This window comes from Crocuta crocuta, unplaced genomic scaffold, assembly GCF_008692635.1.
Source record: "Crocuta crocuta isolate KB4526 unplaced genomic scaffold, BGI_CrCroc_1.0 scaffold131, whole genome shotgun sequence".
Lineage (NCBI taxonomy): Eukaryota > Metazoa > Chordata > Mammalia > Carnivora > Hyaenidae > Crocuta > Crocuta crocuta.
In genome coordinates this window covers 7,110,477-7,135,577 of record NW_027528977.1, presented here as the reverse complement: position 1 = coordinate 7,135,577, position 25,101 = coordinate 7,110,477, and the positions used below count along the sequence as shown (strand labels likewise).

At 34.8% G+C, this 25,101-nt stretch overlaps 1 protein-coding gene across 3 annotated transcripts in view; it reads left to right on the top strand.

Annotated features, from left to right (window-relative positions):
* TMEM232 (transmembrane protein 232) overlaps positions 1-25,101 on the top strand; it is a 201,265-nt gene that overhangs the window by 19,937 nt on the left and 156,227 nt on the right. For 2 of the 3 annotated variants that reach the window (XM_077757166.1, XM_077757167.1), the window contains exons 3-7: positions 4,558-4,693; positions 14,562-14,673; positions 15,956-16,061; positions 18,380-18,537; positions 22,426-22,525. In XM_077757166.1, the coding sequence (XP_077613292.1) occupies positions 4,575-4,693; positions 14,562-14,673; positions 15,956-16,061; positions 18,380-18,537; positions 22,426-22,525 (595 nt within the window). In that variant the 5' untranslated portion in view covers positions 4,558-4,574. The remainder of the gene's footprint in view (positions 1-4,557; positions 4,694-14,561; positions 14,674-15,955; positions 16,062-18,379; positions 18,538-22,425; positions 22,526-25,101) is intronic. The other variant, XM_077757168.1, reaches the window with a different exon arrangement.

The following is a 25,101-nucleotide window of genomic DNA, read 5'->3' as shown; positions in this document are numbered from 1 at the left end:
AAAGAAGACACTTATTTCTAGAAGGGATGGTAGGCAGAGTCAGTTAGTATATAGGGACTAGGTGAGATCAGTACTGAAAAACTTTTAATGGAATTGTTCACCTAGAAATCATTGTCAGCCTTGGGAAGATTAACTCAGTACCCAGACAACAGAAACTAGGTTCCAGATATTGTGTTTTCTTTACTGGAATAAATTTAAGGGTGAATATAATTTAATATAAAATCATATCTGATAAAAGTGAAAAGGTAAAATCACACTGTCTTTTTGCCCACTTCAGATAAATATGCAAGGTAAACCTGTAGAATTTGCTTAAATTATTGGAAAAAATCCCTGGAAAGTGGTAGAGGAAATGTGAATTATTGTCGCCCATCCTCTGTGGTAGAGAGCTGTCTAAAGGAAGAAAATTTGAGCAAGTGAAGAGGTTGGTCCAAGAAGTAGTTGCTGTCAAAAATAATGGTTTCCTTTTTTCATTTCATCATTTGAAGGAAGTCTTTATTTAAAAATCCAAGTTTTAAGATCATTTTTATTCACTTAAGATTTTGTTTTCATTTCAATCCACAAATTCAGTCAGCATCATGCATTTTGGGTACTATAGAGAATACAAGGATATTTAAATTTTAAAGATCCCTATTTAACTTATAATAAAAAGCCCATCTTAAAATTACATCTTGTTTTGCTGATTCAAGACAAAGTGGCTATTTCTTGACAATGATATAAAAGTGAGATAATCCAATTTAACAAGTGCATTCTAATCTCTTTGCATTTAATGACTGTGATTTCCCAACAGTGTAAAAGAAATGTGTCTTGAAAGCAGAAAAAGAAAAATTTCTGTCCTCATTTTTTCTGTTCTTGGTATAAGGTGGTCTGGGGTAAATAAAGAGCATAACATATGCCTCTGTCTGTCCCTTTTCATTCAATTCCCCAGTCAACATCCCTTCATGTAACTATCCTGAGAAGGAATAAAATGGTCCAAATGATTCCCCTAGTAGGTTCTAATAAATGGTTCAACAACATCTTTCATCAAATAGTGTGTTGGCTCCACTAATGGTTAATACATGTAACTCTAGTTATCCTAATATAATGCAAAAAGGCTCGATTGTACACACAATAATAGTAACAACAACAACTCCTTGTCAATAGCTTCAGGTTTTGGATTCTGCTGAGAATTTGATGAAGAATATTCTTATGAAAAACTAAAAATTTTGCTAAAGTTGATACCATTTTTAGATTCTCTATTTTGAGATGTCTTTGGGGGAGGTGAGTTATTTTAAACCTTGTTTTCCTTGTTTATTTACCCCGCTGAGGATTTAATCCTACCATCACAATGGGAAACTTTTTTGAAGACCTTCATCTTTTCTTTTTAGAAACTCGAGTTTATTTGTTACTGTTTATTTTACTCTTCATGAAAAGCAATCCTAACGAATAAAATACCCTGGGGAGTCATATGTCTCTCTTCTACATCACAATGCTATTCATTTAGTGTGTGAATAATGAACTAGTGTTGATCAAGCACTGGCACTGTTACTCTCAAGATAGATAGATACTCCCAAGATAAGGCAGAAATAGAGAGTAAGCATATAGAAACAAATTGCTAAAATTTGACATTTTCCACCCATTCATTCTGGGAGAGTCTCATCAGTGAATGGTATTGTGGAACTTGCATGTTGAGCAGACGGCTCAAATACTTACCACTAGTACCGGCAGATGTGTGCGATCTTTGGAAAATAGGTTCAATGATTAAGAGATAATTTCTGAAACAATTAGTCTTGAACTTCTTGAAATCTCAAAAAACATGCCAAACTGTAGTCATTCCTGTGAAATGTATCACAAAATGGCTAAGAGCCTTAGGTCAGTATGCTTATTAACACGTGCACACAAAGACCGGTTTGCTTTCAGTTTCCCTTCAATTATTTTTCTTCCTCTGTGGCCTGTATTTTTTCCTTTCTATTAATTTGGAATTAAAAATTTTTAATTAATTTATCTTAGAGTATGTCTGACTCAAATTCGTATTTCTAAACTCTATTTCTGAAATATGTGATGTTTTATGAATCATGGGTTTCTTTTTTTCTTAAAGACTTTGTCTTTAGTGGGGCGCCAGGATGGCTCGGTCGGTTAAGCGTCCAACTTCGGTTCAGGTCATGATCTCATGGTTTGTGGGTTTGAGCTCCACACTGGTCTCTGTGCTGACAGCTCAGAGCCTGGAGCCTGCTTTAGATTCTGTTTCTCCCTCTCTCTCTGCTCCTCTCCTGCTCATGCCCTGTCTCTCTCTCTCAAAAATAAAATAAACATTAAAGAAATTTTGAAAAAGACTTTGTCTTAATGTAATTAAACATCGCATTTTCATATTTTTATATGACTCACAATAAATACTTGTCAAATACAATACCAACATAGTAAATTTCCAACATTTGTTGCTACATTTATCTAATTAACTGTTTTGAATATCCCTATGTCTTTATTACTGTTTTTCAATGCTTATGTGCACTTTATCGTGCATCATTAACAATTGTTTGTAGCTATTTTCCTGAGTTCCTTTTAAGGTAGAAATATCCAATGTGAATCCAATGTGATGTCGTTAACTGTTGAAAATTAAACTCCTAAGTATATTAGTCCTGTTGAGGAATAATACGTATTTTATATTAAAGTTAGGGCTGCTCAAATAACATCCCTATATATAGCCCAGCATAGTTGCTGACTTAAAAATACATTTGCAGAGTGTCTGGGTGGCTCAATCTGATTCTTGAGGATCTGATCTTAAGGACCTGATTCTTGGTTTTGGCTCAGGTCATGATCTCATGGTTTATGAGTGGAGTCCCCTTTGGGGCTCTGCACTGACAGCATGGAGTCTGCTTGCAATTCTCTCTCTCTTCTCCCTCTGCTCTTTCCCCTGCTCACATTCTCTGTTTCTCAAAATAAATAAATAAACTTAAAAAATACATTTGCTTTACACTCTACTGGATGTACATTCTTAGAAGCAAACTTGCTATAACTAATAGCAATAGATAATAATGTTTTGTGTTTATAATCCATTTGTGCTGGGTATTTTCCCATTGCTCTTCCAGATCCACTTCCCATCCTTCTTCACTCTGCCTTATACCTTCTCTGGCTTCTAGTTTGGTTTAGCTAATGGGAAGCACCGACAGGTGATTGGAGTGGAGGACAGGAGAGTGAGATCAAAGTTTCTATTCTCTGGGATCCCTCTTAGCAGGCAACCTCAGATTGGTTGCATGTCTAGACCAAAGGCCAACGTTTTCTATTAAGCACCACTCTCCAAAGCTATTCTTTCTGGGTCCCTCTTCCTCTAGGTTCCAAGATTGGGCCACCCAGTTCTTCCAGACCCCAAAAATGGCACCATCTCAGGTTTTATTCTATTGTATGTTTTTAATTTGAATAACTCTACACATGTCTTTTGAGGCTTTTATTCATTTACTCCATTTGAGTGTGCCATCTGCTTCCTGCCAGGACCTTGACTAATATAATGATCAGTTTTAAAAATTAGCTAGCTTAAAAATGAAATGCAAAATAATTCAATGTAAAATTTGATTGCCTACTCCATTACTTCATTTGCTATTTAAATACTCTACCAAACAAAAATAGTACTCTCTAGTACTATTTTTCTAGTACTATTTTTTATTACTATTTCTAGTACTAATAGTACTTTCTACTTATAAAATGTATTCAGACATACTTGAAAAGGAAAATACATCTGGATGTGAGGGCAAGCAGGGAAAGCATAATCTAAATGATAAAAAGACAGAAGCCAAAAAAAATTACAAGTAATTTTAAAAAATAGAAAGCATAGTAGTCTAATAGTGATCACAAGCCCCCACAGAAAGCTTCCTAGTCTCAATGCCATGCTCAGTTCTAAGCAGTCTACATTTATGGACCTATTTCTTTCTTTCTTTAAAAAATTTTTTTCTTTTACTGTTTTATTTATTTCTGAAAGAGAGAGAGACAGCGAGAGCAGGGGAGGGTCAGAGAGAGAGGGAGACACAGAATCTGAAGCAGGCTCCAGGCTCTGAGCTGTTGGCACAGAGCCCAACATGGGGCTCGAACCCATGAACTGTGAGATCATGAACTGAGCCGAAGTTGGACGCTTAACCGACTGAGCCACCCAGGTGCCCCTGGACCTATTTATTTCTTACAGCAACACTGTAAGGAGGTAGTATTCCCATTGTACAAGTGCAGAAACTGAGGCAAAGAGCAGTAAAGTAAATCAGTTTGATTGTATCCTCTGAACTACAATGCCATGATCTTCCAGTGGTTTTGCTGATAAAACAGCTGAAGTATAATAAAAGCTAAATATTATATAAAAGGATAAGTTTTAAATAGTAACATAATAGAAAGCACATGAGTTTTTAATTCAAAGTTGGGTTTGACTCTTGGGTCTGACATTTTAAATTAAATTTAAATTCTTCCTTCATGTAATTTCTTTCTTCTGCCTGATTTTCCTTTTTATCACCCTTTTCTCACAAATCATGAATTTGCATGTAATGTATTATTTGGTACTGTGAGTGCATTTGTATTCTAATACAGAATTTAATGTTTTTTCTTTAGGTGTATGGTCTGTGAATATGGCTGTCAACAAATCACCCATGATTAATAAGTTAGGAGTGATATCTTCCTCTTATCATGAAAAACTCTTGAGGATGAAGTTTCAAAATTTAAGGAAAAGAAAGAGTAATAAACCAAAGTAAGTTTGAAAAAGTTTTCATGTTATTAAACTAGCAGACCCATATGCTTTGTAGAATTTAGAAAGTATAGATTATTATCAACACTTAAAAAAATCATATATAGTTCTATAAGTAAGGATAAAAACGTTAAGGTTTACTATTTTGTAAATAAATAGATTCATAATTTGCAATGATCATATATTTCTAACATTTTGAATTCTATACTTTTTGTTTAAAATAAGAATTTCTCCTGTAAACATATATGTCTATTAACTTGCCATAATAATCTATGAAATACATAAGAGAAAGTATTTAATAATTACTGTATTATGAAGCACTTCGGTTATTTCTATGTCCTTTGTTATTTCAAATTAAGCAAGAGAAAATTCCTGCATTTGAAATTATTTCCTTGGGATAAAGTTTCTAAAATGAAGTCACTAGATCAGAGTTTGTTGATAATTTAAAAATTGTGTGTGATTTTAAGAAAATTTTAAAAACTTGAAATGAAGAGAATTATAGAATACATAATAAAACTTGCATTGTGACATATGGTTATGTTTGTTTCATATACCTTTCTTTAATAAAGAATAGATCAACAGATAAACTTGAAAATCTTTGACCATGTGTCCTCCCAACTAAAATAATTGTTCTCTCATTTCTGTTCATTTTTCTACTTTGACATACATGAACATAAAATTGCATTTTCCATGTAGATAAAAATGTAATTATACTTAATTCATTTATCTCTGGTTTTGTAAGTCAGTGTTATGTTTTTAACTCAATCCATACTGATAATCATGTTTTATTATTGATAATTATTTCTTAATTCCTTTTTTCCCCTCAGCAGATTGATGTCCTTCCACTCATAACTTTCATTATTGCTATTGAGAAGTTAGGTGAAATTTTGATGTTGTTTCTTTAATATTAATCTGTGTTCCCCCACTTGTGTGCTTTCAAAAGTTTCTTGTTTTCCACTTTCTGCAGTTTACTGTGGTGTGTCAGAATGTAATTTGAAACAATTATTCTCCTTGGATCTCTCAGACCTTTTAAATCTGTGGACTGTGTCATAATTCTTGACAAATTATCTGATATTGTCTCTTCAGATATTACCTTGACAACTCATTTTCTCTTTTCTCTCTTTCTGGGAAGTCCTGGGTTTTTCTTACTGCAGAGTCACTTAGAAAACATACTTGGCCTTCTTTCCATGCCCCCCTGTACCAAGGGAAACCAGATTCGGTTCCTGGCACAAGCTGTTTGAGATGAAGCAGAGAACTGTCTTGCATGAAGGGACATCACCCTTGTTTTTCTTCTTAGGTGTCACATGAATTGTCCTATGCCTCATCTTGTATTTGCTTTACTTATTCTTCCTTAGAAATATGAATTTTTGCAGGCCTAGTGTGGATTCTATTAGAGACATCTTTAGAGCTGATGTAAATCCTTCAAATGAGGTACTGAAGTCTATTCTGGACCAAAGAGAAAAATCACACAGTCTTACAATGGATTACTGGTTCAGAGTATTACTATTTTGTTACAATTTTCTTTTATAACTAAGCTTATTTTATTGTGTATAGTCTGTTTTGCTTTTTCTACTTCATCTCAGAGTTGATTTTGAAGACTTACATAAAATATATACATTTATTTTAGCTGACGGGAAAGACTTAAATGGAATGTAAGTCTTACATTAGGAAGATTTAGTCAAGCTATTAGGTTGTTTTACATCTTTTTCATAGAAGCTGCTTGAGTGTTTTTTTAATATCTGGGAGGCTAGAGTCTTCAGTTTCCTAAAATGTTAATAAGCCCCCAATTTTTTCTTTTTATTAATGTTTTTGACACTTTTATAGATAGTAAAATGTACTCTACAAATACATGCTCTAAATATTTAAAAATACTGTGCATGTACATATTTAATATAATATTACCGATTTTTATAAGTAGACATTTATAATACAATTTAACTTTGTAGTATGGACTCTATGTGTTGTCAGCAGCAAGAAGAAACTTTTCTAGACTTACATTTATATTCTGATCATTTGTTTATTCTATCTATAGTCTTTGTTTTTCATTTATCTGAATTATTGTAAGCCTTTAAGTAAAATTCTAAATTTTAAGCAGGTCTGTTAATTTTAGCCTGAGACCTATGTATTATAGCATTTGGGAATGGCTATAGATGATTTAGCCAAAAATATGGTAACTTAGGATCTAGATGGCCATAAAGAGCATGAACCCTTGCAATTATGTATTAAATGTAGCTTCTTTTAGAATGTATTATCTCAAATGAGAGGTCAATAGCTACTGATGAGGATGTCTGTACAAAACACATAAAGTCTTGCAAAATCTTAGAAGCCACAAGTCTTTTATACTTGAGCTTATACCACTGTCTTAGCCCAAGTCTCTAGGGGCTAGAATTTGAGAGGAAGATTAAAATTCTAATACTTTATGTGTAGGGTATACAAGGTCAATTCACTAAAAAGGCAAAAAAAAAAAAAAAAAAAAGGAAAACGAGGCTGGGAACCTTGATGCATTACCTCCTGGAGCACTTAAATAGCAACTTGCCATAATGAGACACAGGCGAGACATGTTCATATTTGGCATATGGGACTTCTTAAGACAGGTTTCAAGGAGAAGCCACAGCTCACAGCAGTCCACAGAATGGAGAAATGAGGACGGTTATTCATATCATCTGTTCCTTTCTGTCCAGCATTTTCCTTCATCAAGATTCACCCCATAGGTGTTAACTTATCCATACTTCCAGATTGTGTCACCCAGCAGGTAGCTACTCAAAATGCAGTACAGGAGAGGCAGCTCAGTGTATGGCCATGGAGGTCATGCAGCCAGGAGTCAAATGACTCTCAGGCTCCACACAATATTTATGACCAAAACAGGCACTACTTACAGAGACCTTATAAGCTCTGTGTGCTTGCATTTTACGGAATGTTTTTCAGACATCAGGTTTTTCTTATCCCTAAACTTAACTCAGTATCAGTGATTCACTAGTGAAACTACTGTCTTAAAGATTTCCACTCATAGGGGCACCTGGGTGGCTCAGTCAAGTGTCTGACTTTGGCTCAGGTCATGATCTCACAGTTGGTGGGTTCAAGCCCCACGCTGGGCTCTGTGCTGACAGCTAGCTCAGAGCCTAGAGCCTGCTTTGGATTCTGTATCTCCCTCTCTCTCTGACCTTCCCCTGCTCATGCTGCCTCTCTCTCTCTCTTTCTCTCAGAAATAAATAAAACATTAAAAAAAAAAAGATTTCCATTCACTTTCTAAACATTAACTCTAATGGTCTCTTTGTCCTTAGTTTTGATTCCCTGCAGATGTGTATTTGGTCATGGTCTCATTCTTCATTCTGTTCTTTGCTATTTCAGTCTAGAATTGCTTGTTTGCATGGAACAGACACAATGTCAAATTCACTCAACAGAAGGAAAATGTAAGGGAAGGATACAGGGTTGTCTGGTGGAACCTGAGAGCAGAAGGCATAGCCAGACCTCATTCATTCATTCAGTACTCATTATGTTCTCTAATTGATACAGAAGATAAAATGGTCAACTTGACAGATGTAGTCTGTATCTATACTAGACTTTAAGCATGAAACAATAGGGGCTCTGGCTATACATTAGTAAATAATCCAACAAACATTGATTGGGTGCTTCAATGGCGAGCAAGTAGCTTTCTGTTTTGGGGTCCTTTGTTGTCTTGAACGGCCTTTCAGCAAAACCACCCTTGGCTCTACATGACTCTAACATCTCCGTTTAGCTCTAACATCAACTAATTAAAGCATCAGCTAATTATTTAAAATCCCTGTAGAGAGGATTAGATTGGCCTAGCTTGATTCAGATGGGTGTTGTGACCCAAGAAGCTACAGTCAGGGAGGTAGAGTCATATGGTACTAATATAGAAGCTGGACCTACTGATTCAGTCGGGGCTGTGATTAATGGACAATTCTCAGAGAACACATTTACACCCCAGATTATACACATATCTGAATTCCATTGTAGTGTTTCCCTGAATCTCCTTCTGTCTTATTTACTCTTTCTTCTTTACTTCTTGCCCCTAACAATGGAATTTGTCCAAAGATCTCCCTTGACTCTTTTTTTTTTTCCCTTCAGTACTCTTCCTCTTGAAATTTTATGGCTTTGAATATCAGTGATAGTAGTTGGATCTGAAATCTTCATTTCCATATCCTATCCATTTCCTAATACCTGCCTCATAAGTCTGGACTATAGATCTCTCCACTTGGCTGCCTCACAGGTAAATTATAATCAGTTGCCCAGAAGAGCACAGATCATCTACCCTTATTCCTCCATCTTACTGTCCTCATGTCAGCTCTCTACTGCTAATTGTACAGGCTTAAAGCCTTGAGATTATTGTATACCCACCCTTACAATTCTTCTCACATCCTATTAGTCATCAAGCCCTAATGATTTAGCTTCCACCTAATCTCTCATATTCACTTACTTCCTTATTTGTATTGCCAAACTGTAGTTCAAATCTTTTTTACTTGTTATCTACATGTTAAAATAATTGCCAAGTGGCTTACCAACAGTGACTCCTCATTTAAAACTTTTTAACATATGACTTTCAGTTTAGCCATCTTAAAGTACAATGTAATCCCATAATTCCTCTGTGCAAGAGTTCCTTTTTATGTATTAAATAAAACTCAAAAACCTGTGCATAATATAGAATTCATGCCCACTGCAACTTAGACTATCTAAAATAGCAATGCCATTTAAATAAAATAAAATTTATGTCTCTGAATGTAGTCAGTCCAGAGCTGGTATGGTGATCTGGAACCCAGATTCCATCTATCTGCTCTGCTACACATGGCTTACAGGTAAGGCCACCTCATGGGTTTATCATGGCTGCTGAAGCTCTAGTCATCATAGTCATGCTTCATGCAGCAGGATAGAGAAAGGCAGAAGGGCTTGTTCCCCCTTTTTAGTAAACTTTCCAGAACTACTATCTGAATGTTACTTACATTTTACTGGCTGAAACATAGACATTCAGGCATACCTAACTACAAAAAAGAATCTTGTTTATAAGAAAATGAGAAGAACAGACACCAATGTAGGCAGCTATAAATCTCTGCCACAGACTGCCACTCAATGCCGATTGTGTTTGTCCTCAACTCAGAATTTCCATCTTCATTTCTTATCTTGATTTTAAACATTCTGTCTATGCTGGGTTAAAATTCTTTTTTTTTTTTCTTTTTGTTCCTATTTACAATAGTTAGGGGTAAATTTGAAACAATCATAGAAAGTCCACTAATTTCAGTGGCTTATGTAAAGCAGAAATGTATTTATCTGACATAAGAAGTCAGTGGGTCTAGGCTGACAGGACAGCTCTGATTTTGGTGAGAGAGCCTAGGACCCTCGTTATCTCAGAGTGTTATACTCATCTGCCTAATCAAAGCTGATTCAGCGCTATATTTGTGTTCCAGTCCACTGAAGGGGGAAAAAAAAAGAGTATAATTCTAGAGAAGATGATGTGCCTTTAACTTAGAGGTGACCTGAAATTTGCATATATTACATTTGCTCACATCCCCTTAGCTTGGCCATGTGCCCATATCTAGCTGCCAGAAAGACTGGGAAATATAGAATAGCTAGGTGATCATGTGCCAAGGAAAAGTCAGATAAAGAATTTTGAAAGGACAACTGTTATTCTGTCACATTCCAATTTCTTTGTATTCAAGTTACAGCTTACGTGCCATTTCTTCAAAGAAGCTTTTTCTGAATCTTTAATCAAAAACAGTAATGCTTGTAACTAACAGTTATCCGGCACTTGATATATACTGTGAACCAGACTGTGCTGATACTTTTCAAAATTCTACAAGATTTTGTCCTCATTTCCACAGATGAAAAATGATAGTTCACACAAATTAAGTGATTAAACAAAGATTATAGGACTAGGAACTGTTGGAATCATGATTTCTACTTTTAAACACTCACAGGGTTTCATTTCATTTTTTTAATGTTTATTTTTGAGAGAGAGAAAGCACAAGCAGGGGAGGGGTGGAGGGGGGGGCAGGGACAGAGGATCTGAAGCAGGCTGTGTCATGACACGGGTCTTGAAGTCACAAACTGTGAGATCAAGACCTGAGTCAAAGTTGGATGCTTAACCAACCAAAGTTGGAGCCACCCAGGCATCACTCTTTTTTTTTTATTTTTTTTTTATTTAGTACATCTTTTTTTCATCTTACTTTCTTCCCACATTGGGAACTTTCTGTGGCCAAATCTGATTCTTCTTCTAGCCTTCATTGTATATAGCAAAATACTTTGTACGTAGGAGACTTCCCTTAAACAAATGAGTTGTCAGCTAAAATAATTCTGAATTCACAGGTAACATAAATAGTTTAGGTAAAGTATTCATGCCAAATATATTTTGTATATATATGAAATCAGAATGATAATCTTTACTTACTTTCTTTTCCGTAGGACCGCACTTATATACTTACAGTAGATTACATTTGTCTTTGAAGAAATTAGAATGTGGGAAGAAATTGGAGTGTACAAAGCTAAAGCATATTTTCTTTTCAAATGCCTATGTTTACTCTTTTTTAATTTATTTACTTAAATTTCAGTTGTTAACATACAGTAAGTAGGATAGTGTTGTTGTTTTTTTTAAATGTTTTATTTATTTCTAGGAGAGAGAGAGAGACAGCGTGAGTAGGGGAGGGTCAGAGAGAGAGGGAGTCACATACCGAAACAGGCTCCAGGCTCTGAGCTGGCAGTCAGCACAGAGCCCGACGCGGGGCTCGAACCCACGAACCGCTAGATCATGACCCAAGCGAAAGTCGGACGCTTAACCAACTAAGCCACCCAGGCGCCCCAGGATAGTGTTGGTTTTAAGAGTAGAACCCAGTGATTCATCACTCACATATAGTATGGGGGTTGATAAATTAGAATAGTGTATACCTGTTAAATATCAGGCCATGTACAAGGATTTTTTAAAATTACAGAATCAGGAAACCAACTTGACAATAAACTATTTGTAAAAAAAATATAAAATTACCGAATGAGTTTGGGTGGGCAAAATTATACAGGAAGTAATGGGAGATGTCAGTCAATAAAAGAATTGTTGCATGTGTTGTGTATATCCATATTACCGCATGTTAGTGTCAGTTGAACTTGAGGAATGTCTGATAAATTTAATGAAGAAAGAATGCTACAGTGTTATATATATGGTTCCATTTATTTATATATAGTTATTTATAGGTCTGTCTATGTTTGTGAGCACTGAGAAAGGTATGTAAGGATATACACTAACCCATTGATCTTGGCTATTTCTGATGGGTACAACTGGAAGCAGTAGTGTAGGGAGTCTAAGCCTGTGAACTTTTTCACATGTGTCCTTTCATGTTTGGTTTGTTATAAAAGCACTTTTATGTTAATATTTTAAAAATATAATTTCTAATGAAGTTTATAAAACATTAACTGCGTAAAGGGGCAACCTTCTTCTAATTCCCATAGCAATGAGTACGGGCGTGAAGATTAAAGCTATTTTGAACTCTTCATGTGGATCAAAGATATGTCATCCCAGATGACTATCCAGAAAGTTCTCAGTCCACCTTCACCATATCTCTCTAAGCAGATGTCTCCAAGGTGGAGAGTGAAATAGAGAACACAAAATCAAAAATGGAAGTACTCATTTCAAAATGCCCAATGCTAGCAGAGTTTGTGAGTGCTAACACCCGAACTCTTCCTCTATTTTACTGTAAGCTCCAGGAGGGCAGGGTTTTTTATTCTGTCGTTGTATCTCCACTTCCAAGACTATCGGGGGATGGTCACTAAATGCCCACTGAATGAGTGACTAAATAAATGCCCATTTTAGGAGGGCAGTTAAAGAGTTGGTTATTTCATTAATTGTTCCTCACTGGGATATCTATATTCGGTTCCAGTTTACAGGACACCATGCCATTACCTCTGCTCATCCAGTGATCATAAAGCACTGTCATTATTTTTACATACGTCTGCTCCTCAAAAGGCCTATGACTTATTCAGGAGCAAAATCTGATTTTTATTCATGTATTTTTTCCTTATATCCACAAAGCAACTATTTCACGAAATTCTGAACATAGTAAGTTGTTAAGAAATGTTTTATTCTTCTGGACCACTCCTTCTATTTTTCTTTAATTTTATTCATTTTTGAGAGAGAAATAGACTGCGAGTAGGGAAGGGGCAGAGAGAGAGGGAGATGCAGAATCCGAAGCAGGTTCCAGACTCTGAGCTGTCAGCACAGAGCCCGATGTGAGGCTTGAACCCATGAGAGGTGAGATCATGACCTGAGCTGAATTTGGACGCTCAACCGACTGAGCCACCCAGGCGCCCCTGGACCACTCCTTCTAATAGCATGACTCCAACAGTTATTTGATCACACAAATAAAGGACTCATTGATTCTACTACCCATTCACCATTCCTCTGATGTCACTTTTGATCCCATGCTCATCTTAAATCCTGTGGTATATCATTATACTCATTCTCACTCTTTTGCATACACCCTCCACTTATTTTTCTCACTTCTCTTTGAAATGCTCATCTACACTCTATGCACTTCTCCAGGGGTTCCTTTCCACTTGCAAGATTTTATTTTTATTTATTTATTTCATTAAAAAATATTTTTAAATGTCTTATTTATTTCTGAGAGAGAGAGACAGCATGAGCAGGGGAGGGTCAGAGAGAGAGGGTGACACAGAATCCAAAACAGGCTCCAGGCTCTGAGCTAGCTGTCAGTACAGAGCACGACGCAGGACTCGAACCCACAAACAATGAGATCATGACCTGAGCCAAAGTCGGACGCCCAACCTACTGAGCCACCCAGGCGCCTCTCTACTTGTAAGGTTTTAAATACCATATGTGTATTTAATGCCTCAGTAATGACTCCAAAATTTATGTATCTAGACTGAACTTTTCCCCTGAAATTTGAACTCCTATATCTGATTGCCTTTTCTATGTCTCCACTAGGGTGGCTATGGTCATCTCAAACATAACATGTCTAGTATTGAACTTATTCTGTATCCTCACCCCAAATCTGCTTCTCCAGCAATCTTCCCCATCTCAGAAAATTGCAATTCCATCCTTCCAGTTACTTGGTTCAATCATGATTCCCTTTTTTCTCTCATGCCCAATTTCTAATTCTTTAGGCAGTCTTGCTGCAACTAACTGTCAAAATATACCCATTATCCAAACTTTTCTCTTTACTGACATTGCTATAATCTCGATCTAAGCCACTGTTATCTCTTACCTAAGTATGCATGTGCCTCCTCCCTTGCTACCTCCCACCTTTCCACACTCCAGCTCTGAATATGACATTGGAATGATCCTATTAAAACTTAAGTTAAATCATGCCACTCCTCTAATCAAAACCCTGCAATAACTTCCCATCTCATCCAGAGTTAATCTGGCTACTTGTCACCTCTCTGACCTTACCACATACATCTTTCCTCTCTTGCTCATTTTACTGCAGCCACAATTGGACCGATTCCACTTGCATGGAGGGAATAAAGGTTTAGCTTAAATTGAACCTACACTGATATATGTGAGGAGATAAATTAGTCTTCAACACAACTGGAGTTGTGCTGAGTTTTACCTATAAGGAAGGCATATACCAATAAGACTTCTGGCAGCCATTTCAGAAGCTTTTTTTTCAGAGGCTACAAAATTCTTTGACTTTATGAGAATTATGTTTCTCAGTCTAAGAGCATGATTAGATCAATCTAGGAGGTCTGTACACATCTTCTTATTTTACTGATTTCTGTGAGTGTGTGTGTGTATGAAACATTTTTATTAAGGTAAAGTACTTTTTTAAAAAGAAAAGCGTTACACTTAGTTCCTGGAAGTTGATTAATTAAAATTTGGAACTGTTAACTCTAATTATTGATTTGTTTGGTTTAGGCCATCATTTTCAATCACAGAAGAATTCATCTTGAGATTCAATCAAACAAAAAATCCAAAGGAGAAGGAAGAATTGCTGGACCTAGCTAGAAAAAATATTCTCAGATGTAAGGTAATAGTATGCTATTTGATTACTTAATAGATGGACTTTCTATTCTAGTTGGTGGGTGGTTACATGTTCCAAAATATTGAAAAGAAAAATAAGAAATGCTTTTTTAAAATTTTAAGTAAGCATAGTTAAAGACACTAATGCAAAGTAAAGTAAAGCTTATAGTCAAATGGATTTTTAGGTGGAGACTCTCCATAAGTTATTGAGAAATATAGCTGTTGACACTTGACCAAGGGCTAACCACAAAATATGAAAGGCAGGTAAATAGATTTTTAATTATGAATATTCCACTTTTTCCTATAAAAAGGTTGACTGAGATATGATATGTCCTAAAGAAGAAAGGAAGATTTCCTAAACCTTCACTGTACATACATGGAATACTCTGTTCTTTCTCTGTAACGAACTATTCACCTAACTTGTAGAAAAAACATTCTTTAAGAGTATGCCATTAATTTCCAGATTTTCAAACACATATCAAAACAGAACAAAAAGTGAAATAAGTCTTTGTTTTGCTTTTCTTACATTAGATCCAATTTGTTTGGAGAAGAACTAATATACATATGATTTTGCTTTAATACAAAAAAATCATAAAATAAAAGTTGTATAAAACTGAAGCATAAATTAAGCCATCTTTTTTGTTGTTGTGGTGGTGGTTATTTCCTAGTCTTTCAGTTCACTGTTGCTCATATATTTTAAAATTTAAAAAAAATGTGAATAGAAAAATAATACATTTCATTCTGAGAGGTGCTAGCAGGTAATTCATCTGTGAGCTTCTCTCCAATTGGCCAACTGCCCCCTGGGGTAGCTCTAGAAGTGGGCCTATTAAGAAAAGGCTGGTAATCTTGGTATCTATCTTATGTTCACTAATCTCAGTCCATTCACAGTGAAGTAGCCAGAGTTTTCCTGCAAACTGGCTTCAAACTACTTTCTGTCAAATCACATTTATTCAATATACTTTTCCTTCTAGAATCAGAGATGCTTTCTCTCAGTGGGGAAATGAGATAGAAGTAATCCTTAGAAGTAAAGAATGAGAATTATTTCTAGCAAATTAATGATATACCTCAGAATATTAGCAAACATTCCTTACATTTTATCACTAATGCAATTTACAGAAAATGTCAAAAATACAAATAAGAAAAGCAAAAAACAAGTTTTGTACATCTCTGGCTGTAGAGCATAGCCTCATAGAGTGACTTTCAGAATATAATTAGATAAATAAACAAATAAATACATTTGTAAGAAGCTGTACATTTTGGTTTGCCTTTTTTATGCTTTCCCATAACAGAGAAAATTGGGTCTCAAAACCTTGGGCTCTGGGAAGCATGTTCATCTTCCTACTGCATGGATGGAAGTAATATATCTGGCTCAATGCAAAGGAGAAATCCAAGATGGTATGTGCTTTAACTAAGCTCTTTTTAGTTTCCTTGAGTGTTTTCTAGATTAGCAGAGAAGGCATAATTTGTGAACCTTAATATTTAAAAACTATGCAGGAGCCAAGGAAAATTTGCCTTTCTCTATCAAAATATCTGGTAATGTTTCATTAGAAAAGCTCCTTTTGTAATTTTGAATTCATGAATTTGACTGTTCAACTTTTTAATCACAAGATTGTTTTAAAAACTTTTGTTCAGCACAGTCTTCATTACTTTTTTTTAAATTAGTAACTAATTAAAAAGTAACATAAAATGTCATTTAGTGATTTTCAATTACAATAGGCACTATACCTTAGAGAAACTTGTTTTGGCATTTTATAGTTCTTACTCATAAAATGTTAACCAAATGGTCATTTGTTTTACACCTATTTTAAACAGCTATTTTACTCATTACCTTTTCATTTATCACTTCTCATTTATATGTCTCCTTACAAAACATCCTAACCAATCCAACCAATCTAAAAAAGAAATTAAAAAACATTATTTTTAAGGAGGTAAAATTCCTCCTATTGTTATCCTAAATTTTATGTGTATGCCTTTCAAAATGAGTTTTAGAATGTTAACCATATGAGGTCAGAGAGTATTTCCCTATGTAAATTGGGTTTTGTAGTGCTATCCAGGACCTTTCAAGCAACAGGAAGAGTAAGAACAATTCTGTGTTTAACCTATCTATATGGCACTTCATGACAGTGCTATCCATACCTTGACCTCTAGTAAATGTTTAAATGATATTGAAGTAAACAACCCTGGTTTATCACCAACCAGAAGCTACTTACTTTTCTTTGTCCATTAAACCTGTTTTGTTCAGGTATCCTTCAGTCACGTGATTCAGAAGACTAGATCCTTCCCAGCCTGAGCATCAGAGGGAGGTCATGGTTGTTCTAAACTAATCATGACCATTCCCTTTTACTTCCCAGTGATTAGATGATCTGATTAGGGATGGTCACATGACCTGATCCTGCCCATAGATATAAAAATAGGTCTCTTTGGAGGACTTTGTTTGAACTGCTTTTGAAAAAAATATGCCTAAGGAGAAAGCACCTCTTCCCTTCTTATACCTTTTGATTCCCCTCTAAATGAGTTGGTAAGAAAAAAAAGTGCATGGAGCTTGTGTGGTCATCGCAGTCAGCATGTATATCAGAGACACTAGAAGATAAAAGAACATGCATACCCCGGGCAGTTAGATGAGTCAGCCCTACAGTCTTTCCAACTATGATCTTGGGAAATAACAAGCATATTTTGAAGACACTTCTTTATATTCCCTATTACACACAGTCAAAAGCTTTTTCACTCATCAAGATATTGAACTCCAGATAAAAACCCTAAGTATGAATTCCTCTTACCAGCTCCACAACTGAAAACCCTCCATTGCTGTTCCGCATTCTATAGTCCATCCACCCTCAATGCAGCAGTGACCATTCTAAAGCTTAAATCATTTCTAATGCCTTTTGATTACACTTAAAATAAGCCCCCAACTACAAGGTTTGTTATGATCTGGCTCCTGGCTGCCTTCCCTACAGCTCCAGCTGTACTGTTCTCCTTCTTATTCCTTGGATATGTCAGGGCTTTTTCTTATTCAAGTCCCTGCATTTACTGTTCTTTTCAGATATCATGACACCTCTTCAAAATCTTTGTAATAACTTGAGGCGTAATTTTCTCTGGGGCCTTAGCTGTATATTCTTCCTCATTCACCTCCCCTGGGTCCTATTTCCTCTGCTTCGATTTCCTAGTTTTTCACTCTTTATAGTACTTATCTTTAGCACTATCTTTTGTTATCTAGTTCTGTCCCATTTCCCCACCATTATTTGTGTGTCCTGGTGATCTATTTTGTGTTGGCTTGAACAGCTGGAGCTCCTTGGGCATTTCTCTGTCCCTCTTCTATCTCTATCTCTGTAGTTTCTCCAGCTTAATGACTTGTGAGTGATTAAGACTTCCTACATGGCTGCTTAGGGTTCAAAAGCTAGCATCTTGAAAAAGAGATTGGAGTGGCAGCTGTATTGCCTTTTCTGATCTCGATTTGGAAGCCATGCTGCTGCGTTCTATTGGTTGAAGCAGTCACAGACCTACTCAGGTTCAATAGATGAAATAAAAGGGGTGAAAAGGGGAAAGGGGTGTAGACTTCACCTCTTGATGCGAGGGGTGTCAAAGAATTTGTAAATATTTTAGAATCACAATCTGGTTTTGGCAACAGCAAATAGTTAATTGTAAGACTTAATTGTAGCATGCAGACAAACAGCATGCTTTATGAATGATGATGTTTCTACCTTTTAATATTTCAGAAGCTTTAAATATGCTTTATGCCTCCCTGGACCATGCTTCCTTTGATTATGATCATCTGCCTGTATTATTTTTTGTTGCGGAATCAGTTTTATATAGACTCTGTTGTGATGCATTCCAAAAGGCATACTTATATTCAGTTGAAATAAAGCTGGCAAAGGTATGTTTTAAAATATTTTTAATGTGTTTTAATTGCTGCACATACTACATGTGGTCACATGACACCTGTTTTAGGATCTAAACAGACCATTTGGTTTTATTATGAAATATTCTCTTTGGTAATTTATTTTAATCTTTTCTAAATGTGGATAATAAATTATTACTTGATATCCAAACGGAGATAGTTTGAGGACATATAATTTCACCAACTATGTAAGAAAAATAATGTTTAATTAAAATCAAGTCAATATTTATGTCTAAATATACATAGCTTTTTTCCTTCTATTTTAAGGATTTTTAAATGCTCCTTTCCATTTTAAAATACCAACCACTTTAGATCGTTGTCCAATCTGAGAAGGCGAGTTCTTCTCTCAGTATTCTGTCATTTAGAGCCATAAGATGGGAAACTATCTTCATGCGCTTCATGTCTTAACAGGTCCTGGATGTCATATGGGTCTATTCCCTTTGATGTTTATGGTTGCCTGCTGTAAAATTTATTAGTCAAAAACACATAGCTTAACTGGTAGTTTTATTGCAAAGAAAATAAAGAAAAGCTAGGAGAAGAAATTCTTAAGAATAAATATATTTATTTAGAATATGATATTTTAAGAATTACTTGCAAAAATTATTATTATTTGCAAAGATAATTTCTCGTTCAGTTTTGACTATTAACTGTAGAAATCAACCATGAAAATATTAATAAATTAGCCAGGGCACTTTTGGAAGATATGATATTTCAGTCCTTAAAAATCAAGCCTAGATCCTCTCTGACATGTTTGGGGATAAAAACTTAAGGAGACCAGGTGAGATTCAGAGAGCACATAATAGAAATTGAATGTGGAAAAAACTGAGGTTTTGCATAGAAGGACTGGGAGAAGAGAGACAAGATGTTACCAATGACTGTCTTTGGGTGATAAGATTATGATGACTATCATCTTTCTTTTTCCTCTGTTCCCCAAACTGCCCATTATGGAGCCATATAAAAATTATATAAATATTAAAGAGATTTAAAAAGATATCTACATCTCTATATATTTTATAATGGAAAAAGAATGGAAGGAGAAACATAGAGCAAGTCTGGCTTTTCTTCCCTTTTCTTCTCATCCCCTTTAGCGACATATTCCATTCTGTTACCTTTTATATCTTTGCTAGCAATAAATAACTATGAAATAAAGTTTTAGCCATTGTACAAATTGCTTATAATTCATATATACTATGTCAGTTATTTAAAAAAATATTCCTGCATCTTCTCCTCTGACAGTTTAGACAATTTGCACGGTTTCATATAACCGCAGTGAACACTTGGACAGAACTTGAACAATGATCAATGCTTTAGATGTATTAGACATATTAACTTATTTAATCTTTATAACAATTCTAAAAGGTAGGTGCTATTATTAGCCATTATTTTACAGACTGTGGCATAGAGAGTCTAAGTGAATTATTCAAGGCCTCAGCAGAGAAGATTTTGAACCCCAGAGTCCACTCTCAGTCATAATGCTGTACATTTACTTGACTCTCAGATTTACTAATTTTAAAGCTTACTCTTTATTCTTCTAGATAATATAAATGAGCTAGTGAAAATAAGCATGCTCTATAAGCACCTTTGATTTCAGGCAAGAAACCATTTCAGTTATCCTTCTCTCTCTTTGTAGAATTTTCATTATATATCTGACAGTCAGTTGGAAACCTCTCTTTTGATCTCTTCTCTTTGACAGTATGCTGTACTGAAAGGTATTGCCAGGGAAGTGTCCCCACCTTCATATGAACCATTTTGTTGTTAAATAATATTTGGCCCAGTGTTGGGAAGATCCAGAAATATTTGATCCCATGGTATTATTTACTTTCAGATTTTGTGTGCATTCTTTCCTTGTTATTTATCTCTGAGGGTAGAATTATCTGAAGTGTCGAAGCCTACTTACCGAAGTATGGAGAATAACATATAAGCAACACTAGTTTAATACAGTTTAGATACAAATATAAAGTGTTCTTCAATCTTCTATAAAAACATGAAACACATAACCAACTATTAAAATATAGCACATAATAAATATTACTCAGTATATCTGTTTCACAGATAATAGAATCAGAGTAATGAAGAGAAGTGATGGAAAGAGAAGGAAAGAAGGGGAATAAGGAGTAAAGGAAGGAAAGACAGGAGAGCTAAGAAAGAGAAAATGACAAGCAGAGATTCAGCCTAGGAGGCAAAACTCGAGCTGTCAAGCTACAGAATATGTCCACACCTGAGACATGAGGAAAGATGCACAGAAGGTCCCAGTATATTTTAGAGGTATAGAAAGGCAGATTTTTAAATAAAAATTTAGCCTTTCAGAATATTAGAGATGAAAGCTTTTCAAATAATTTTTGCAAGCATAGTTATTACTAGGGCTAGCCCTGGGTCAGGTGAAACTCATGACCAGATTGGGGTATAATACAGTGATTATTCAAACCGATCTGGTTTTCATGTTTTTTTAATTTTCTCTGACATGAAATTTTTGAACATTAATTTTTTCTAATATCCGTCTCTATTTCCTTGCTAATTATTCTCATTATTTTTTCATTCATTGTCTATAACAATATGTATTTTTGATTTTAATACTCTCACTTAGAATACCGCAGTGTTCTTTTAAATCATTTGACAATTTCCACTCCCTACCTAAGGTCAATCTCTTAGAGAAGTACAGTACTATACCAAAGTGCTCTTTATGAAGAGATTCCTTTGATATGCTTTATACACATTTTCGTTTTATTTTTTAAGCCTATAAATGATGCATGTTTATAATTTATAGATAACATTCATAAATACTTATGGTGCATTATCAGAATTTATTTTATCAATAGAATTTTGTGATAAAAATATTTGGAAATCACAGCTATGACAGAAAGTTCATGACTTTTGTGCAATACATAGACTTGGGTTCAAAGCCCAGTGTTGCCAGTTATCTGTTAAATTGTCTTGGTTTGAATCACTGACACTTCGTAGATTCAACTTTTTCATTTCATTATTATTTTTTTACATGTGGGTATGACAATAGCCTGCATCATTGTTAAGAGGATTTGGACTACATATATCTTAACAGTGATACTATTTTATTTGTTTTCTCCCCCCCAATCTTATGACTTAGCAGTTTAGGAGTTTGTGTTCCATTTATTTCTATCATTTGTGGGGGTTTTCTCTTATTTTTTTGTGAAAACTTGCATATCATATATTTTTGCAAATATTCCATTTCCCATATTCTATGCCAAACAAACTTGCTATAAAGGAAACTTCGTGGAGGTAAGATAGCAGTGTTTATTTAGCAATTATTTCTTTTTTCATTAGAGAATTAGAATCTTAGTGTGGCGTAGTGTGCATCAGCAGAATATTTCTCAAAACTATCTAAAGTAATGTTTTTTAAACTGTTTTGGTTGAGACTCATGGAAAGAAATATCTTCTGCATTGCGATCCAACACACACATAATACACACTGATTTATACACTGAACTGTGCAATGTACTATGATATCTTCTTTTCTCTTTTATTTTGTTTAAAAATCCCCTCTCTGTTGATTTCATGAGTCACTTAAGGGGCATGACTTGCAATTTGAAAAATACTGTTCTATAGGACATAGAACAAAATGGCAGTTAGTATTGGTCATTATATATAATGTAGAGATGATTTNCAGGTCCTTTATCCATTTTGAGTTTATTTTTGTGCATGGTGTGAGAAAATGATCTAGTTTCATTCTTGACATAAATTTTTAAAGTTATTTCAAAAGCACATAATCTCAAGTGAGTTTGAAATTGTTTCATCAAAGCAAATGTAACAGTAAAATGGTTTATTTTCCTTATGGTTTTTAAACATTTATTGATGCAACACAAAAATACTTTTTTCTTTTTCTTTTGACAGATTGGCTATTTGGTCTTTTTACGACTTTTTATATATTTCCTGCATGGACACCTAGGAAGTTTTAAACAACATTTACTTAGACTTCAACCATATTTATACGGTAGACCTTTATTTTCTACACTTATAAATGTTTTATGTTGTAGTTTGAGAAGCTCAGACTATCACTATAAAGAACATAAGCTGTATTTTATTTTTCATGAAAGGTAATAGGTACAGTATTGCAGAATACAGCTTCTGGGCCAGACTGCATGTGTTTTAACTTTCTTACTTAAGTACATGACCTTGTGTGTGACTCAGTTCCCTTATCTGTAATAGTGTCCACCTTTCTAGATATCAAGAAAGTTAATTTTATATTTTAGTAAGGTAACACTAGTGGCAATGTAGATGCTGAACTGGAGTAAAGGGATGGGCATCAGTTAGCTCTGGCATTAGTTGGGCAGGAGATGTTAAAGATTATGAAATTTTAAAATAGGAATGAGATATATTGATCACCCAGTTGGATCTAGACTGTATATAAGGGAAAATGAGGAATTCAGGAGAAATTTTAAATTTTACACATTGACAAATAGGTTCAGGATAATGGGGGTACTCTAAACAAAAAATTTTGGAAAAACACTGGACATACTGAATTTTAAAGGTCACTCAGGTATGTGTATCCTGTGAGCAGTTGGAAATATAGACTTGGAACAAGGGAAATAAATTAAGTTGTAATTCACTTATTTCCTGGATATTAATTTAGATAATTTGGCAGTCATCCATGTTAACATGACTGAAATAACCTGGGGGTGGGAGGTGGTGGTGGGGAGAAATTAATTCTAGGAATATGCTTGAGGAACATTAATATTTAGTAGATTATTGGGGTGATACACATTAGTACAGGGAAATAAGAGGGAAGTGATGACATAGAAATCCAAAGAGGGGAGGTTCAAGATTAACATTATCAAGAGCTATTGAAATATTAAATGGTAGGAGGTCTGAAAGGTGGTGGCATTCTGTAAGCATAAAGTCACTGTTGATCTTGGGAGCATTCCCAGTGGAGAGGTGGAAGCAAAATTCAGATTGGAGGAAAATAAAGAGCGAAGGGAAAGTTTAAGCATGAGATAGAGATAGTGAACTATTACAAAAAGAAAGAGAGATATGTTAATAGTTTGGATGAAAAAGCAAGGTCAAAAGACAGTTTTTGCTTCTTCCTTTCCAATTTGGATGTCTTTTATAAATATGTTAACTGTGGCCTTGTCTTATGTGGCATTTATTATGTTGAGTTATGTTCCCTCTATACCTGCTTTGTTGAGAATTTTTAAAATCATAAATGGATGTTAAATTTTGTCCAATGCTTTTTCTGCATTTATTGAGATGATCATATGATTTTTAGCCTTCATTTTGTTAATGTGGCGTATCACATTGACTGATCTGGGGATGTTGAACCATCTTTGTATCTCTGGAATAAATCCCACTCCATCTTGGTATGTGATCCTTTATATATTGATGAATTTGATTTGCTAATATTTTGTTGAGGATTTTTGGATATATGTTCATCAGGGATATTGGCCTGTAATTTTCTTTTCTTGTGGCATCCTTGTCTGATTTTGGTAGGGTAATGTTGGCCTTGTAAAATAAGTTTAGAGTTCCTTTCTCTTCGATATATTTTGGAAGAGTTTGAAAAGGTTTGGTATTCTTTTTGAATATTTGGTAGAATTCATCAGTGAAGCTGTCTAGTCTTTGTCGGGAGGTTTTTGATTACTGATTCAATCTCCTTACCAATAATAGTTTATTCATATTTTCTATTTCATCTTGGTTCAATCTTGGTAGGTTGTATGGTTCTAGTAATTTATCCATTTCTTCTCACTTATCTGATTTGCTGCTATATAAGTGTTCATAGTAGTCTCTTAGGATCCTTTGTATTTCTATAGTAGCATCTTCTTTTAGTTCTAATTTTATTTATTGGAGTCCTCTTTTTTTTTTTTCTTGATGAGTCTTGTTGATTTATCTTTTCAAAAAACTCTTTTTAAAAAATTTTAAGTAAACTTTTTAGTTTAAGCGGATTGAATTTTAAAAAACAAGGTCAAAAGCAGAAAAGATTAGTATGTTGTAGGGTAAGAGAGTAAGAGACTCAAGATATAAGAAAGGGGATATTTGTAGAAAAAGTCATGGAAGAGGGAATAGAAGGTAATGGTGCAAGTGTTTTGGAGAATGACCAATATGCACCACTACTACCAATCCTGACTGGGTATAAAATCAAGGCAAGGCTGTAGACTAGCAGAGTAAGAATTCCTATCTATAGTATCACTTGTTTTGATTTCTTCATATATTATAAAGCCTCTTTCAGCCCTTCACTGTGTTCAGCATAGTGACTCAACAAATAATCAGATGATGGTGACAAATAAATTTTGAAAAACTATTTGAATAAATCCTCAAGTTCTCACATTAGCTTGTTCTTGTAGGTATATCCAGAGAAAACCAACATCTTTGTTTCATATAAGGATAAAAGCCCCAGATTTTGCCTTCCTATCAAATGCTGTTAAGTAGAGCCTTACGTATGCCACATCTCTGTCTTCAACAACAGAGTGATTTCTACCAGGGCCATTAGCAACTGCTTCGTGTTTATGTAGCCCTCCAGTAGAAGAGTAGTTATTACTAATTTGTCCACCATCAGTAGATTGAAACTCAAAAATTGTC